This window comes from Aricia agestis, chromosome 2 (genome assembly GCF_905147365.1).
Source record: "Aricia agestis chromosome 2, ilAriAges1.1, whole genome shotgun sequence".
Lineage (NCBI taxonomy): Eukaryota > Metazoa > Arthropoda > Insecta > Lepidoptera > Lycaenidae > Aricia > Aricia agestis.
The window spans coordinates 9,826,050-9,843,982 of record NC_056407.1 but is presented as its reverse complement, the minus strand read 5'-3'; the positions used below and the strand labels follow the sequence as shown (position 1 = coordinate 9,843,982).

Genomic DNA, 17,933 nt, shown 5'->3' with positions numbered 1-17,933 from the left:
TGGGTAACTTTTTTACAAAAAAATTGTCCAACTGTGATGTTGGATAAATAAGACCCAGATTTTATTGTGTTATACTGTATTGGTTTCTTATGTTTATCGAATATTATACATAGTTTTAAACATGTATTTATGGCGGTTTACTTTTCTTTTTCCCGACATTTCGAAAACTTTCCAGCAACCATGGTCGATGTGCCCACGGCTGCTGGACTGCAGGGTTTTAGTTTTTGAAAATCTTAGAAATAAATATATTTAAATACTTTATCATGTTGTATTATTTTATTTAGACCTAACTATAAAAGTAGTAAATTAATGGACGGACATGGGATCACACGATTTTCGAAGATTTTAAACTGGTGTTGAAAGTTACCAGTATATTTCTTTGCTGGTAATCAAGTCTTGAAGAATTTTACTGGTCAGCAATCTGCAATTGAGCACATTTTATATTATATTAGAAAGGACATAACATAATATTATTGTTAGAGAATAATAAAAAAGAACAACATAATACTCAAAGAACTTAGGAATAATTTTTCAACTGCAGCTCTTACCTCATAGTGTGCGTGTGAACGGAAGGTGCGTACAGCGCGCAGCACATGAAGTCTCCCGACCGCTGCGCGTGACATTTGTGGTATTCCGAACACCAGTATGTCTCACTCATACATGGCAGTGAATTATTTGTATCTGAAAAAATTATGAATTAGGATCATATCTCATGTGGCATCGAAGATACGCGTCATGTTTTTCGCCAAAGCATATTTCTTTATTATTCTACTAGTACTAGTACTACTGTAGCCTGTAGGCAAAAAACATGACGTGCCGTAACGCTTCAACTGCCCTAGTGTGAGTTGGGCCTTACCCTTGCCTTTCCACAAATAGATCAAGCTTCAGTTTTTTTTCCAAAAACGTTTGTATAATTTTTTTCATACCTTTTTCATCTAGACTTTTTATATTAAATTCCGTCGCTAGATCTTTTGCAGTGGTTATAAAAAATGTGCGTAGAATATCAATTCGGTGATTGGCCGACATAGTTCTACTTTTCTGGTTTGTTGCATGGAGGTGTCTCGAAAACACACAGCGTCTTTTTGCTATGTTTATAAATAGGATTCTGGAACAGAATAAAAGGTTATAAGTTAACTAGTCAAGGATAATTATGAAAATAATGAAAAAAAAATACATACCCTAACAACACAGGTTCAAATGTAATACTTGCTGGAACATTTCTTGGATATACTAATTTAGCTTCCTTTATGATCTGTGTGTAACCTTCCCAGCACTGGAGTACGATTTCATCAATTTCTGATAAGGCTGGGGTAGCACCACATACTACCAGTACATACACATCAGCTAGAAGTTTGCATGTCACTGCTCTAAATGCAACCTGAAAGTTTAGAAATAATAATTTTTGTTCTGAGATAGTAATTATTAAAAAAATATAAATTGTTCATTAATTTCACTTACGTTGGGACTCATCTGAGGCAGGTACACCAAAGTATCTCTCAATGGTGCCCCATTCTGTGCTGAAGCCAGTAACAAAAGAAGCCTGGCTTCTCTTGGATCTAGTTCACAGAAATCTGAACTTGTTGCCACCAAATTACCATGGATACTCAAACATGCCCACCTCCCTGTCACTTTTTCAGCATAAGAATCTAAAACTTGCTGTAACAATTATAAAACAGAGAATTTTAACTGTATTTTTATAATTTAATTGTACCCATAAATAGGTAAAGATATTTAAACACAATTTTTGTTATCTCTAGTAGCAACAAAAAAATACAGCACAATATTTTAGATAAAAAGATTCCATGTTTGATGTTTCCATTTATTTGACATCAAGAATTATTGTTATTTTTACCTGTAGCTGTTGAGCTTGAGGACATAGCATACTTTGTATGAGATCCAATATAATAGTAGTTTGCGGAATGCAATTTGGGTCTAAGGACTCTAAAAAGTAGTCCATAATAGGATAACACTGTCTCAAATCTCTTTTTATTTGGTCAATGTTTTTCAAACTTTCCAGTTCTTTTTTGCCAATGCAAAATATCATCAAATCATAAATGTAGGACAGCAGTAATTCTATGTCACAATCTAGACCACCAGTTACAATCCCTATGAGAGTAATGCTGAAACAATGAGAAAATAGCAGTAGTAGTTTGTCATAAGTCTTTCATCTAATTTTAAATATTAGTTTTAACTTTTACACTTCATTATACAAGGTATGCAGTGTTGGCAATTCTGTTAACAAACCTTTTGCAGTATTCTTTCCAAATTATCGTCCCATTATCAACTTTGGTGTCTACCATTGATATATTATGGCATTTACTAAACATATTGATGCCATGTAAAGATGCAATCGTTGAGAATTGAACCTAGAAAATTGTAAAATAAATTGAATAATATGGAAAGGAATGTTAAAATAATACAATTAGGCTATGTGTAATAAAGACCAAGTAAGCAATTTATACTGGGATTTACATTATCATTGCTTCCTCGTTTTCTTGAGAATATTGGAACGCCACTTTCAGCCGCTACAGCAATAATTATAACTGACATTTCTTTGGTATATGAATGTATAACTTATAAGTTATAACAATATTATAATTCATAACTTTTTTAATGTTTCTGATTTTGTTTTTGTTTACTTTTTAGTTCTTCTTCTTTTAAAAATGGCCGCCTCGGTGAGTTGCCAATGTCAGAGTGGCTTAAAGGACTTTGCTCTATGTAGCGAAGGTCTGGTGAAGTAACAAGACGTGTTTGCAAATTGCATCTTTGAAGCCGTCAACTACCTGTTTACACTTGACAGACAGAATCGGACGGCTGACATTTTATTCTTTTCTTAAAACATTAAGTAGGCAATTTTGCCATAAGGAAGCGTTCTTTGCGTTGTGAGTTGTGACTTGTGTGATATTGTGTCAGTATACTGGCCAGTTTTATTTTTTGGTTATTTTAGATATATTTCAAGTCAAAGCGTTTCAGAACACTTACAATGCAAAAAAAAAAAATCGGTCCTATCGACAAGGTATCGAATATCGATAGACGACCTCTGTGGCTCAGTGGTGAGCGCGTTGGTAGCTCAAGCCGGGGGTCGCGGGATCGAATCCCGCCGATGGAACAAAAAGTTTTCAATGTTCCCGGGTCTGGATGTGTATTAAATATGTGTATGATATAATGAAAATCTTAAATATAATTATGTATAGTATAAAAGTATTAAATATATTTCTGTTGTCTGGTACCCGTAGCACAAGTCCTTTAGGTACTTAGCACGGGGCCAGACTGACGTGATGTGAAGCGTCCATAGATATTATTATTATTATATTAAGTATGCCAGCCGCGAAGAAAAAAAAATGATACCTACATAATTATATAATACTAGATGTCCCGCGCGGCTTCGCCCGCGTAAATTAGGAATTTTACAGAAACCGTACATTTTCCCATAAAAAAAATTCCCCCGTTTTTCCCACATTTTCCTGAGTTTCTTCGGTCGTATTAGTCTTAGCGTGATAATATAATATAGCCTATAGTCTTACTCGATAAATGATCTATCTAGCACTGAGATAAGTTTTTAAATCGGACCTGTAGTTCTTGAGATTGACGCGTTCAAGCAAACATGCTCTTCAGGTTTTTAATATTAGGTAGGTATAGATTTTTTTTAATTATCGCTTGACAAACTCGAGTCTCGATCTAAAAGACTATGAAATGGTATAATATGGTAGTGATGATGATGATGATGATGATGATGATGATGATGATGATGATGATGATGATGATGATGATGATGATGAATGTAATTTGCATAGTAGCATATGCTTTCTGTTCTTAAAACAACGCCGAAACTTCCAAACTTGTATCTATAAAGAATCAGGAGTTCTCTCAGCACCTTCCGAACCACGGTATACCAGGTATATCTCGGTGCAAAATCTTACTTTTTGGTAGCATATGCTTAGAGTACTTCTCATGAAACCGAAGTCACCACATGTTTCCCTACATTACATTACATTACATTGCATTGCATTGCATTGCATTGCATTGCATTGCATTGCATTGCATTGCATTGCATTGCATTGCATTGCATTGCATTGCATTGCATTGCATTGCATTGCATTGCATTGCATTGCATTGCATTGCATTGCATTGCATTGCATTGCATTGCATTGCATTGCATTGCATTGCATTGCATTGCATTGCATTGCATTGCATTGCATTGCATTGCATTGCATTGCATTACATTACATTACATTAGATATTAAATTTTGTGCAGCACACATATTATTCGCATTTACCCAACAATAAAACATTCACCAAGCAGTAATTATTGGGTTGCACACGTGATTTCAGATTTGTGAAGACTGATCACTGATCTGTTAATCTAGCTGTAAGTAGTACGAGTACTAGCAAATGAGGAATTTCACGGAAACCGTGAATTTTTCCACAAAAAAAAGATCTATGTCCCTTAACGTGGTTATCTCTATATTTTTGCCAAATAACATAAAATTGCTCCAGTAGTTCGTGAGATAAACTTCATAAGCACTTACTGTTTTTTTTGACCGACTTCCAAAAAGGAGCAGGTAATACATTCGGCTGTATGTATCTTTTTTTTTTGTATGTTCAACGATAACTCAGCCGTTTGTGGTCTGATTTTCAAAATTCTTTTTAGGTTTCATTTGATTTTGGTACCATGTTCACAAAAGTGGTGATCTGATGATGGAAGCCTTGAGGAATCGAGGGGACTCCTTGAAATTTGTATGGAAACATACAGTGATTTCAATTTTTTCTGAAGTATTCGAGGCATATGCTACCAAAAAGTAAGACTTCACACCAGGTTATACCCTGGATCCGAAGGTACCCCACAGAACTTTTGAATCCTTATAGATACAGGTTCGGGGATTTTGGCGTTGTTTAAACCACTGAAAGCATACTTTTACAGGTACTTTTCGTGATATTTTGCACCGAAGCTGATGTTTTTGATGATTGTTTCGCTGTTTGTGGACCGATTTTTAAAATTCTTGTGTTGTTGTATCGGATATAATCAAAATTTTGTATAACAATTACGAAAGTGGTGATCTGATGATATGATATATATATATATATATATATATGAGCAGTCGAGGTAAATCCTTGAAATATATTAAAACACATATAATAATAATTAATGGTTAAGAAGTTGTTTCTAGTAACTTAAACATACGTTAGAAATAAGTGAAATTGCATACGAAGGTGTCCCTGGACCCAGGGACACTGAACAGAACTCCTGAACCTTTAAAGATAAAAGTTTGGAAATTGCAGCATCGCTTAGGTAACTGCAATCATTTACCACAATTTCGCTTACAGTAACATAGGTAATGTGAATAGTTAACATTCGTAGTGGTTATTTACGAATAAAGCCTTATCTTGTAGATAGCTAAAAAGAGTGAAATTATTATTTTTAACAAAAAATTAAAACCGACTTCCAAGGTGAAAACAATAATAATATGAACTTCAAAGTAATGAAGACTGTAGTATATACAGAAATAGTTGAGATTTAGACGAATTCTGAAAAAGTCAATATTAAAGAATAAGAGTTATTTAATACTTTTTAGTTCATATTATTATTGTTTTTACCTTGTAAGTCGGTTTTAATTTTTTGTTAAAAATAATACTTAATTCACATTTTCCTCTGTTTCTTCGGTCATTAATTCGGAACATTAATGAAGTACCTACTTAAATGTAATTAATTTAAAAAACTTAATCCTGAAACATTACCTACCTGTCCAACTCTTCATTAAATTGAAGGTTAATCATAATTAAATGTCTCTTAAGTACGGCGGGTAGCGTGATAAAATCAAAGACTTCTATTTACCCAGTTTAAATAGAATTCTTTGGATAAATACCTACCCTTATAGTTTATAGCCTTCCTCGATAAATGAGCTAAGATAAGTAGGTAGTTTTTATTACTCGTAGACTAATAAGTATACTCAATTAAAATGTTATAATTGCAGCTTTTATTATAATAATTCATAATATTATATTATAATAACTACATTTGGTGGATTTAATAACGTTCGAAATAAATATTTTATAAATTATAAAGTAGACTGTAAATCTTCATTTGGAGGTGGATCGCTTTTCTGAACGCCGTTTCCTAAAAAAATAAGAAAAAATAGCTATACTTAATATATGTAAAGAACATCGTAATCTTATATCTTTACGCGAGCAATTCTTGTATATATATATATATATATATATATATATATATATATATATATATATATATATATATATATATATATATATATATATATATATATATATATATATATATATATTATAATTGGAATCTCGGATTCGGCTCCAACGATTTTCATGAAATTTTGTATAGGTTTCGGGGGCGATAAATCGATCTAGCTACCTTAGAAATCATTTTTAGAAAATGTCATTTTTTGTGTTTTATCGAATACCGAGCAAAGCTCGGTCAAATAGCTAGTAATAATTATAATAATCAGTAAAAAATGGCAAACCATCACAACTGAGCAAACGTGGTCCAGTGATCGCTATCAGAATGGCTCCTAGTGGTGCGGATATGATGACGCTCAACACGCTGACTGCAAGAATTGCCTTGGCAAAATGTTCTTCCTCTGCCAAAATTCCACCAGCTGTTAGCCCACTATTCACCAAGTCTAGCGCTGCAGGTCCCAAAGCCGCCTGGAACATTATTATCAATTATCATAAAGTTATCTTGTTGAAAGAATATTGCGTGGATGAGGTGACTTTCACTGATGTCTGTCGATTACCACAAATTTGTAAGTATTTACCTAATATGATTTAATTTAATTGAACAGTAACGCCTCCGTGGTCCAGTGGTTAAGAGCGTTGCTCTTGACTCGGAGGTCGTGGGTTCGATTCCCGCGTTGGAAACATGTTATTTCCAAGTTTGGTTAAGATAATGCAGACTGATACCTGATTGTTTGACAAGTAAGATGATCCATGCGTCGGATGGGCATGTAAAAAGTCGGCCCTGCGCCTGATCTCTCGCCAGTCGTGTCGGTCTTCCCTCCCACTGGGTAAAAGTAATAGAAAGTGCTCTTGTCTACTGCGCACACACTTGGGCACTATAAAATTACTCCTGCGTACCTGGCCTGGTTTCACCGAAACCGGTGCAGTGTGTATTATTACCTGAACAGTAGCTTTGGCTGACCATGTCAGTCCAATGAATAGTTTCTCCTTGCTATTAAGGCCGCATCCAAAACTCAAAAGAAATGTTGACACAATACGGAGCATCAAACATGAAACAAGACACACTGCTCCCATAGAAATCACTTGCGGATCCAAAGCGCTCAGCTGGATAGAAAAAGATAAAGTAATAATTATGCATTAAAAGCTTGTTATTGTTACGGTACATGGTATACGGACACGTGGTGCGCAAGTACATACTCGAACCTTCTAAAAAGGTCCAATGTTTGTTTACGTGTTTACCCTTTATTTGTTAGCGTGTTTGAATTTAGACCTTATGACTGAGTCCATAAGGTCTAAATTAAATTCAACTTACTGCACTTATCGCAAGGACGGCAGTTTTATTGTGGTACATGCCCGAGCCGCCTAGAAATTTCCCACGGTTGTTTACTTGTTTACGTGAATCGGGAAATTTCTGGAATTCGTCTCGCCATATAAAAAGAGCCGCAGGCAGGCCAGGCAATTCAGTTCGGTTCGAGCGATCATCAAGGTGATTTCGGAGTGAACACAAGTGATCAATAGTGAGTGAACCAGTGAAACCTACGACTTGGCTACGACCTAGGACAGTGATAGTGCTTAGTGATTGGACCTAGTGATTAGTGTTTGGACTTAGTGCTAAGTGTTGTGACCTAGTGTTTAGTGCAGTGTTAATAAAGTCTTCAAGAGAGTCACCAGGTCTTTCTCTCCAAATCCTCGAACCCTAGCACGTAACATTATTAAATATCAAAAGAGAAAAGAAGAAATAACTAATCAAATTACCGTTATTTGAGCACCAGTAAATGCAAAAAGTATAGGCTCGAAGAATATCCACAGGATTCTAAACAGATCGCTGACTGGGTTTTTATTTACAGGCCATCCCTGTTTCTCCCAGAAATAAGTAGCAATAAACCCGGATGATATAATTGCTAATGGACCTAGAATTTTGAATAATAGGGTTAGACTTTGTGATATCATTTTTATTTTGCTCATCAAATCTAAGGTCACAATACCTAGGTACATATTATCATATTAATATTATATTTTTATCGAAACGATTTTTAAATAAATTGAAACTTACCAGCACCACTCCATTCTATTAAACTTGATATGAATAATGAGAATAATCCCCCCAAGAACAGGCCCAGGAATCGTAGAGTAACTACGTAAGTGTCGTTTCTTTCTGGCATAAATGATAATAGCGCACCCCATAAAGATCCAAATAAAACTCCAACTAATATTGATAAAGGTCCCTAAAATGTTACAAGATTTGCTTTGTTAAAAAGCTTCAAAAAGTTCATAGCAGAAGACGTAAGTGGACTCCTATTAAAATCATATCTTAGGTAAGTATAAAGATTATAGAGCTACGACTACACTTTCGAATTATTACCCTAAATGAAAAACAACAATAAATAAAACATACCTTGATGATATTAAAAGTCATAGAACCAGAAGAAAACATAGCATTTAATATTATCGCAAAAACAGCGACACTAACTGAATCATCAATAGCTGCTGCAGCTAGTAGCAAAGTTGGTATTCCTTTATTCACCCCATAGCCAACATCTCGTAATCTGAACAAACATGGTACAACCACTGCAGGAGATACGGAAGCAATCATGGAGCCCAAGAGAAATGCTGAAAAGAAAGCAACTCTTATTGTAATTATTGTATATCACGTTGTATTCTGATGCTATAACGTCGCACTGTGGCTTACCCCAAATCCAAGGCAAATATAACAAGAAGTGTGTAGTTACTCCAATGGCCAAGCATTCGACTAGCCAAGGAAGAAGGCCCAGTTGCAAAACAGCCACATAGTGTTTCTTAAGAACATTGGCGTTTAATCCTAAGCCCGCTCGCGTAAGTATTATGACTAAGGCGATTTTCCTAAAATAAAAAGAAAAGTTACTTAGAATCCATTAACCATCACCTAACAGGAAAGTATTAATTTTTTTAAAGATCCTTAACACAAACCTTAGATCTTGATTAAGTTTTCTATAAGTATCACTTATATGGACTAAACCCAAGTTTTGAAAAATTATTCCAGTAAGCAGCATGCCAATAAGAGCAGGCAAGGTTGTAATCTTTAACCAGACCCAACCGATTAAGTACGCTGCGATAACCAGAACTGTCATGCTCAGGAGCTCTCCATTTATGCTGAATGGGCTTCCGAGCTCGGCGTATAGAATCCCCCAAGTAAGTAAAACTGAAAAATATTTTTTTGACGATTTTGTCAAATGCTCTGTTTGGACTTTGGAAGTGATTGTTATCTGCATTTCTCAGATCAAAATATGTTTTTTTATTCTTACAGAACATCGCTATGCATATTTGTTGTGCTGATTGTCGGAACGTCGGGAACAATGGAAAGGGGAAGACTTTTTTCCACCATGTTGGCTCATGGGACGGCGTACGGTCCTCTTCGTGGCATCGTAAACAAAACGAATGCCACCACCTGCAATGTCACGTCCTGACTGAGAAACGTTAGTTCGTATACTTTTGGTAATACTCAAGTGCATCTGATTGTAGTATGTACTTACTTGAATTCATTCTCCCTGTCGGGACGATCTGTGAAAAAACAAGTGTAAATACTAGTTATTTAAATTAGGTACCTACTTGCAATACAATAATTGGAACTGCACTAATCTAAGCGAAACTGAAATTGGTGTAGGTTCAACTTATTCCAATGAAAAGCTAATTTCAGATTTGCTTAGATCTCGTGATTCCATTTTTAAAAGCAGGTGTTACACTCTGGTTATAGAATCGTAGTTTTAATCACGAAAAATACTTGAATGTTAATAAAAAAAATATTACTTAAGTACATAAGTATTTATATTTTTATGTTCTATGCATTTGTCAGTAGCATGCAGCATGCAAAAATTTCCCAAAAAATAATGTTTTTCTTATGTACTCAAGTATGCGATATAACTAAGTAGTTAGACTTAAAAAAAATAGTTGTTATACGTATCGTATTAGACTATTCAAACGTAGTAGGTAGGTACTATATAGGTACTAGAATTTAATAACCCCAATACAATACGTGCACACCTGAAAAACCTAAAACTACCTTTCCATGTCAATTATAATGTTAACCTTTTCAAATTTCAAACACTAGGGACTTTCGCCAACTGTGATACCATGGTGGCCTCTCTACGTTAACCCATGATAGACAAGCAAGCGATTCTGACTTTGAAAATATGGTTTTTCATCATTTAGCCACACGGAGAGACACCTTGTATAGCCAGTGAAAAATTGGTGATAACACCAACTAAGATCACACCTTAGCTAGTACTTTGAGCAGCCCTTTGCAGTACAGTAGCGGAGCAGCTAAACCTTCCAGTTGCTGGTACCCCAGACCCCATTGGGCGAATTATTGCCATAAATCCGTGTTACTTAAGATATAAAATGTGCGAAAAAAAAAATGAAAGTTGTGAATTAGATAATAATTAAAATCCCAAAAGTAAACAAATTTGTTTTACCGGTAAACGTATAAACACGCACACCTTTAATGTGAAAATACAAAAATAATGTCATTCATATTATCTATACTAATATTACAAAGAGGTAAACTTTGTGTGTTTGTTTGTATGTTTGTTTGTTTGTTTGTTTGTTTAATTGTAATGAATAGGCTCAAAAACTACTGGACCGATTTTAAAAATTCTTTCACCATTCGAAAGCTACATTATTTACGAGTAACATAGGTTACTTTTTATCTATACTAATATTATAAAGAGGTAAACTTTGTTTGTTTATTTGTATGTTTGTTTGTTTGTTTAATTGTAATGAATAGGCTCAAAAGATATTTTAGTTTTTCGGAGACAACCAGAAAATTTACTTATTTTGCGTACGCTGCCTAAACTATAAAAGATAGAACCATACAATGTTCTAAGTAAATAAAGATCTACAAAAATGTCCGCGACACACTATACCTATCTATGTCAAGTGAGGCACAACAACCATTGTTTTATTTAAAAATCTTGTTTTTTTTGGACTACATTTAAACGTATTTATTTTACTCATGCTAATAATCCTTATCAAAATAAATTATTTCATCATTAAGTAAATTTTATGTAGATAATATTTGGTCTTTGAATGATTAAAATTGGACGTTTGGTTTAGAAGTATATGGCGAAATTAAAATATTACGATAGTGGGCGTCACCAAGGCGAGGGTGCGCGTGCGGGAGGAAGACAACCTGTGCAGTGTGCAGCCTGCGTTATAGGTACCTATAATGACTGCGTCGTTGTCGATTTAGTGTCGGAGTCTGTGAATTGACCTGGCATTATCATTTTGCTGACCGAGTCTTAATGCTTTTTGCACCGGGCGGAGCCGCGGGCGACCGCTATCCATACTAATATTATAAATGCGAAAGTATCTCTGTCTGTCTGTCTGTCTGTCTGTCTGTCTGTCTGTCTTGCTTTCACGCCAAAACTACTGAACCGATTGCAATGAAATTTTGTATACAGTTATTCTAGAGTCTGAGAAAGGACATAGGCTACATTTTGATGTGGGAAAATATCTTATTTCCATGAAAATTTCGATGAAAATGAATTCGTATTGCGCGTGGCCAGCGCTCATCCCGGGGGTCCTGGGTTCGAGTCCCGCAGGCGGAACAAAAAGTTTTCAATTTTCCTGGGTCTTGGATGTGTATTAAAATAAAATTTCAAAAATCTTAAACATATTTTATGTATAATATTATAAAAAATCCAGAAATATATCGATGGAATGAACATTTTAGTTCTAATACGATTCAACAGATGGCGTTTTATTTTTTACTTTATTGTAACATAGAACTAATCATACTTATTAGTTAGTATGTTTTTGTTTATAGTTTTTAATACGTTAGAATATGATGTTTAATCCATACTAATATTATAAATGCGAAAGTATCTCTGTCTGTCTGTCTGTCTGTCTGTCTGTCTGTCTGTCTTGCTTTCACGCCAAAACTACTGAACCGATTGCAATGAAATTTTGTATACAGTTATTCTAGAGTCTGAGAAAGGACATAGGCTACATTTTGATGTGGGAAAATATCTTATTTCCATGAAAATTTCGATGAAAATGAATTCGCATTGCGCGTGGCCAGCGCTCATCCCGGGGGTCCTGGGTTCGAGTCCCGCAGGCGGAACAAAAAGTTTTCAATTTTCCTGGGTCTTGGATGTGTATTAAAATAAAATTTCAAAAATCTTAAACATATTTTATGTATAATATTATAAAAAATCCAGAAATATATCGATGGAATGAACATTTTAGTTCTAATACGATTCAACAGATGGCGTTTTATTTTTTACTTTATTATAACATAGAACTAATCATACTTATTAGTTAGTATGTTTTTGTTTATAGTTTTTAATACGTTAGAATATTATCTATACTAATATTATAAATGCGAAAGTATCTCTGTCTGTCTGTCTGTCTGTCTCGCTTTCACGCCAAAACTACCGATAGTAATGAAATTTTGTACACAGATAGTCTAAAGCCTGAGAAAGGACATAGGCTACTTTTTAACTGGAAAAAGGGGTTGTAAGGGGGTGAAAATGCGTAAATTTGGTCAAATTAACTTAGTTCCAAAAACTTAAAACAGATGGCGCCAAGAGTCCCCTAGATCGCGCTATTGCTTGCTCATACGTATTTCTATAAGAGGTGGTACCATATTGAGCTATATTTTTCGATTGTTTCGATTGTTATACACGTTATTAACTAATAACTCACCTACCAACTTAGACATCAAATTCAAAAACAACAGCGCCAAAACTACTGAACCGATTGTAATGAAATTTTGTACACAGATAGTCTAAAGCTTGAGAAAGGACATAGGCTACTTTTTAACTGGAAAAAGGGGTTGTAAGGGGGTGAAAATGCGTAAATTTGGTTAAATTAACTTAGTTCCAAAAAACTCAAAACAGATGGCGCCAAGAGTCCCCTAGATCGCGCTATTGCTTGCTCATGCGTATTTCTATAAGAGGTGGTACCATGTTGGGGTAGGTTTTACGATTCTTTCGATTGTTATACACGTTAATATTAACTAGCTGTTGCCCGCGACTTCGTCCGCGTGGACTTTAGTTTATAGCGCGCGGTGTCAACAAAATTTGTGTCAAATTTAAAAACTTTTTAAAACCCTGGTAAGTGGTACCCCTCTTAGGGCCGCGTTACACCGGAATGGCAGCGCTGAAAGTGCTCGCCTCGCCGCTGCCATTCCGGTGTAGCGCGGCCCTTAATTAATCAAAATACCCAAAAACAGCTGTGCAGTGTGCACATAATCTATACTAATATTATAAATGCAAAAGTATCTTTGTCTGTCTGTCTGTCTGTCTGTCAGTCTCGCTTTCACGCCAAACGCCAAAAGTATCTCTGTCTGTCTGTCTGTCTGTCAGTCTCGCTTTCACGCCAAACGCCAAAACTACCGAACCGATGGTAATGAAATTTTGTAGACAGATAGTCTAAAGCCTGAGAAAGGACATAGGCTACTTTTTTTACTGGAAAAAAGGGTTGTAAGGGGGTGAAAATGCGTAAATTTGTTCAAATTTAGTTCCAACAATTCATAATAGATGGCGCCGTGCGTCTTCTACATCGCGCTGACGCTTGCTCAAAAGTCTTCTTATAAGACGTGGTATCATCTTACATTTAAGTTTCGATTTTTTTTCGATTGTTATATCTATTCTACGGTATTAAATAACTCAGTACTTTATCTGTGACGTAACCTTAAATCTATCAATGATAAATAGTTTATGGGTAAAGTTGTGTAATCGGAGGGCTAAATAAGCTTTAAAATTTGGCATAAAATATAAAGTTTAATATAAAAAAATGAAATACTTATTGTGTGCACACTGCACAGCTGTATTGATTTAAGGGGTACCAGGGTTTTTTATAAAAGCTTTTGACACCAATTTTGTTGACATCGCGCGCTATAAAGTACTATAAACTGAAGTCCACGCGGACGAAGTCGCGGGCAACAGCTAGTTTGCTATAAAGATACTTTGAGTCCCGAAAAAGAACATAGGATACATTTTGTCCCGGAAAAAATACTGTTTACTGCACAATATACTTTTATGATTTGTAAACTAAAACTGTTTCGTAAACTATTCAATCTATTTTGATGGAATTTGGTATGGAGATACTTTGAGTCACGAGAAAGGACTAGGAATACTAATTTTGTCCCGGAGGTTCCCGCACAATAAACTTTTATGATTATCGCCTAAAGTCTAAACTATTCAATCTATTTTGATGAAATTTGGTATGGCAATACTTTCAGTCTCGGGAAAGAACAAGGGATACTTTTTATCCCGGAAAATATACGGTTCCCGCACAATAAACTTTTATGATAAACTATTTAACCTATTTTGATGAAATTTGGCATGGAGATTGGAGATACTAATTTGAATCTGGGACAAGGAATGTTTTTTGTCCCGGAAAAATGTGCGGTTCCCACACAATATACTTTTCTTATTTGCGCGTAAACGACTCAATCTATGTACGGTAACAACTATAAAGTCCACGCGGACGAAGTCGCGGGCAACAGCTAGTAATGAGTATAAATCAAAACTGCTGAATCGATTTTAATCATTTTTTCAGTGGCTATTTATACTTTATACCCGTGCAAAGCCGGGGCGGGTCGCTAGTGTTTTATAAAATGTCGGTACTAGACATTTATCTTGATTTATCAAAACATACTGTTGATTTAAAATTTAAAATTCCGCATCACGCATGTCAAAAAAAAAAACAGGCAAACAAATCAATTTAAAGTATATTAAATTAAAGACTATACTTAATATAGGTCACAAACCTGCTTTTACATCGGTGTCGCGGTCGTAAGAGTCCATAGTTCCGTATATTATTACCATGATATTCTTAAATTACGGTGTTATCTGGAAATGTCAACATTATGAAATAGGTATTATGCAGTGTTAGTTTGCTTCTATGTGCTTTTGTTAAACTCAATATTTGTCTAAGATTAATACTGGTAAGAAAGGGGATAAGACATTAATTATATGTACTCCCACTAATCTATATTCTAAGTAGGTAATATACGTGGGAGAGCCATGCTTCGGCACGAATGGGTCGGCTCGACCGGAGAAATACCACGTTCTCACAGAAAACCGGCGTGAAACAGCGCTAGCGCTGTGTTTCGCCGAGTGAGTGAGTTTACCGGAGGCTCAATCCCCTACACTATTCCCTTCCCTACCCTCCCCAATTCCCTTCCCATCCCTACCCTCCCCTATTACCCTATTCCCTCTTAAAAGGCCGGCAACGCACCTGCAGCTCTTCTGATGCTGCGAGTGTCCATGGGCGACAGAAGTTGCTTTCCATCAGGTGACCCGTTTGCTCGTTTGCCCCCTTATTTCATTAAAAAAAAAAAAAGGTACTTATATCTCAATGTATTTTAATAAAATATAATATTTATAATTTTTAAACTGAAACTAGATTCAGTTTAAAAATTATAAATATTATCTTTTTTTACGGCTATAATATTATAATAATACAGTTGCCAATTGCCATATGTACGAAACCAATTCTTTTTTTATTATTGTTGGCAAAATATTTAGTGGTGTACAAACAAAAAGAAGGAAATAGACATGAATTTTTACTTTGACATTTGACACTGACAATCAGCGCGTTCTTAAACTAAACTAAAATCTCAGATCCATAATGTGTCGGAAGTCAGAACTCGGAGCTCAGAAGCCAATCACCGCACTGGCACTCTTATCTTATCGACTGATTACTGACTACTGAAAATATTTACAGGGCGAATAACTACTCAAGATCCGTTGCCGTTGTCGGTCATGAACTAATCTGTGATGCAACTTTACCAACATGTGCCAGACAAAGGCAAGCTGACATTAAAATATTTTAATAGAAGTTTGTTGTAAATATATTTTTATTATTAAGATGGTTAAAGATTCGGAATACGTCCAAAAATGCTTAAGTATCAAAACTATCAGCTGTCAATGAGTCAATCTATTATGAGAACAATATTTCAATAAACTTTGGAGGTAGAGAGTTGAAAATTACCAAAAATATAAAATTTATTTGCTTTGCCACAAAACTATAAGTAAACATTGTAATATTAGTTCACCACTTAATTATTATAATAAGTACTTACATACTTAACGCATTATTAATTCATCAATTAACTATACTTACTTAGTTAAATAAATAGTAACTCCAAACTTACCTAGTTTGAATATCACTATTATATTTTAGTACATCCGAAGTAACTCTATCCAGTCTACATAAACTACTCAATATTTATAAGTAACATACAGTTGGTTAGTACGCATACCTAGTTACTTATAAAGCTACTGAAAATTTTTGTAATTCACGAATTGATGATAATCGTCTCCTTAAACAGTAGATAACTTACCTAATAAGTATCGGAAAATTACGTTAAATGGTAATAAGAACACAAACTAAACGACACACGCGCTCTTGTCGAAGTCCATGTTGTTGTGAAAACAAACCGGGTGTTCGTGTACCGCGTATAGTCATGGCGAAGGTTATGATGACGCGCAGCGAGCGCTCTATATTATAACTAAAGTTCACTGCAATGTCACATGCGCAAGGGTTTATTTCGTTTCATTTAGAATTTAGATCTTATAATGTAAATAAAGCTCCATACCAATGGCTGGCTGCAGGGCAGTGCAGGGGCGCCGAGTTTTTAAAATTCTCGTGGGTGCTCCAGCTTTTGTAATTAACCTAGCTACTAATAATACTAATATATTATGTACTTACTTATTTTTTCTGATTTAAATCACACAGTAAAATACAAGATAACTAGAAAAGATACTTAATTATTTATTAAACACACAGTAGTTTGACATGTGCAGAGTGCAGACGTTATTTTTTATTCAATGCGATTTTATTTTAACAAAAAGCTAGGTTTGTTTTTAGGCGCGCGAATTACGTTTATTATTCCCAAATACCCCTACAGTCTACAGTACCCATACAGTCTATCTATATTATTTAGATTTAGTTAAAAGATGAGAAAGAGAATTATTTTAGATACTTAATCATAATCGTGGGTGCTCGGCACCCACTATTTACCTCTCGTGGGTGATATCCGAGCACCCACGGAGTCGGCGCCCCTGGCTGGCTGTTGAAGGTCTACGTAAATGCTACGAAAACGAAATACAAACACGTTAATTTGGTCGGGTCTTTAGGGTTCCGTATCCAAAGGGTAAAAACGGGACCCTATTATTGAGACTTCGATGTCTATCTGTCCGTCTGTCTGCCTCCAGGCGGTATCTCAACAACCGCTATAGCTTTTAGCTAGACTTCTGAAATTTTCACAGATTGTGTATTTCTGTTGTCGCTATAACAACAAATACTAAAAACGAAATAAAATAAATATTTAAAGGGGGCTCCCATACAACAAACGAGATTTTTTCGGCCTTTTTTGCTCTATATCAATAATGGTAACAGGCAGTTACAAAAACAACAAATTCGCGTGACACTATCATGTGACTCGTTTATCTGTGTAAACGTAGGTGTAAACACTTATTATACACACAGACACATATTTATTAAAGCTAAAAAGTTTGTTTGTATCCGCGTGTCATGCTATAATAATAAGTTCTATAAATAAAATTGGAGTGTCTGTTTGTAATATTGAAAGAACCGTTTTTTACTACATTCATAAGAATGTTTATAGGTTACAGATACCAAAACAACATTTTTTACAATTTTTGTCTGTATGTCTATCTGTCTGTCTGTTTGGTCCGGCTAATCTCTGAAACGGCTGAAGCGATTTTGACAGGACT

The 17,933-nt window shown here is 35.1% G+C and overlaps 2 protein-coding genes across 7 annotated transcripts; both read right to left on the bottom strand.

Moving 5' to 3' along the window:
- Positions 1 to 263: 263 nt before the first annotated feature.
- On the bottom strand, positions 264 to 2,597 carry LOC121735953 (protein fuzzy homolog). Its single transcript, XM_042126963.1, has 8 exons — positions 2,473 to 2,597; positions 2,245 to 2,366; positions 1,853 to 2,120; positions 1,459 to 1,656; positions 1,179 to 1,378; positions 927 to 1,105; positions 549 to 681; positions 264 to 421 (listed from the first exon to the last, which is right to left on the bottom strand). The coding sequence occupies exons 1-8, from the start codon at positions 2,548 to 2,550 to the stop codon at positions 364 to 366; spliced, it is 1,236 nt and encodes a 411-aa protein (XP_041982897.1). The 5' UTR covers positions 2,551 to 2,597; the 3' UTR covers positions 264 to 363.
- A 3,402-nt stretch (positions 2,598 to 5,999) lies between these two features.
- LOC121739974 (sodium/hydrogen exchanger 9B2-like) lies at positions 6,000 to 16,684 on the bottom strand. 6 transcript variants are annotated; one of them, XM_042132635.1, is made up of 13 exons: positions 16,538 to 16,684; positions 14,960 to 15,041; positions 10,656 to 10,679; positions 9,717 to 9,744; positions 9,489 to 9,631; positions 9,154 to 9,385; positions 8,897 to 9,066; positions 8,603 to 8,817; positions 8,261 to 8,432; positions 7,963 to 8,117; positions 7,147 to 7,311; positions 6,492 to 6,675; positions 6,000 to 6,115 (listed from the first exon to the last, which is right to left on the bottom strand). In XM_042132635.1, exons 2-13 carry the CDS (start codon positions 15,015 to 15,017, stop codon positions 6,057 to 6,059), a joined length of 1,605 nt encoding a protein of 534 aa, XP_041988569.1. In that variant the 5' UTR covers positions 15,018 to 15,041; positions 16,538 to 16,684; the 3' UTR covers positions 6,000 to 6,056. The 6 variants fall into 6 exon arrangements, with proteins under 6 accessions (XP_041988569.1, XP_041988570.1, XP_041988572.1 ...); XM_042132636.1 differs by having other exon boundaries at positions 10,656 to 10,681; positions 14,974 to 15,041; XM_042132638.1 differs by lacking the exon at positions 10,656 to 10,679.
- Positions 16,685 to 17,933: the final 1,249 nt, after the last annotated feature.

Bases quoted from the DNA above. Each gene is read 5' to 3' on its own strand.
- LOC121735953 (XM_042126963.1), bottom strand. From the start codon at position 2,550: ATGTCAGTTATAATTATTGCTGTAGCGGCTGAAAGTGGCGTTCCAATA. The intron at 2,367-2,472 runs GTAAATCCCAGT...ACAATTTTCTAG, and splicing joins AACGAGGAAGCAATGATAAT to GTTCAATTCTCAACGATTGC. The intron at 1,106-1,178 runs GTATGTATTTTT...ATTCTGTTCCAG, and splicing joins TTTGAACCTGTGTTGTTAGG to AATCCTATTTATAAACATAG.
- LOC121739974 (XM_042132635.1), bottom strand. From the start codon at position 15,017: ATGGTAATAATATACGGAACTATGGACTCTTACGACCGCGACACCGAT. The intron at 9,386-9,488 runs GTAAGAATAAAA...AATATTTTTCAG, and splicing joins AATATGCATAGCGATGTTCT to TTTTACTTACTTGGGGGATT. The intron at 6,676-7,146 runs GTAATAATACAC...ATAATGTTCCAG, and splicing joins CAGCCAAAGCTACTGTTCAG to GCGGCTTTGGGACCTGCAGC.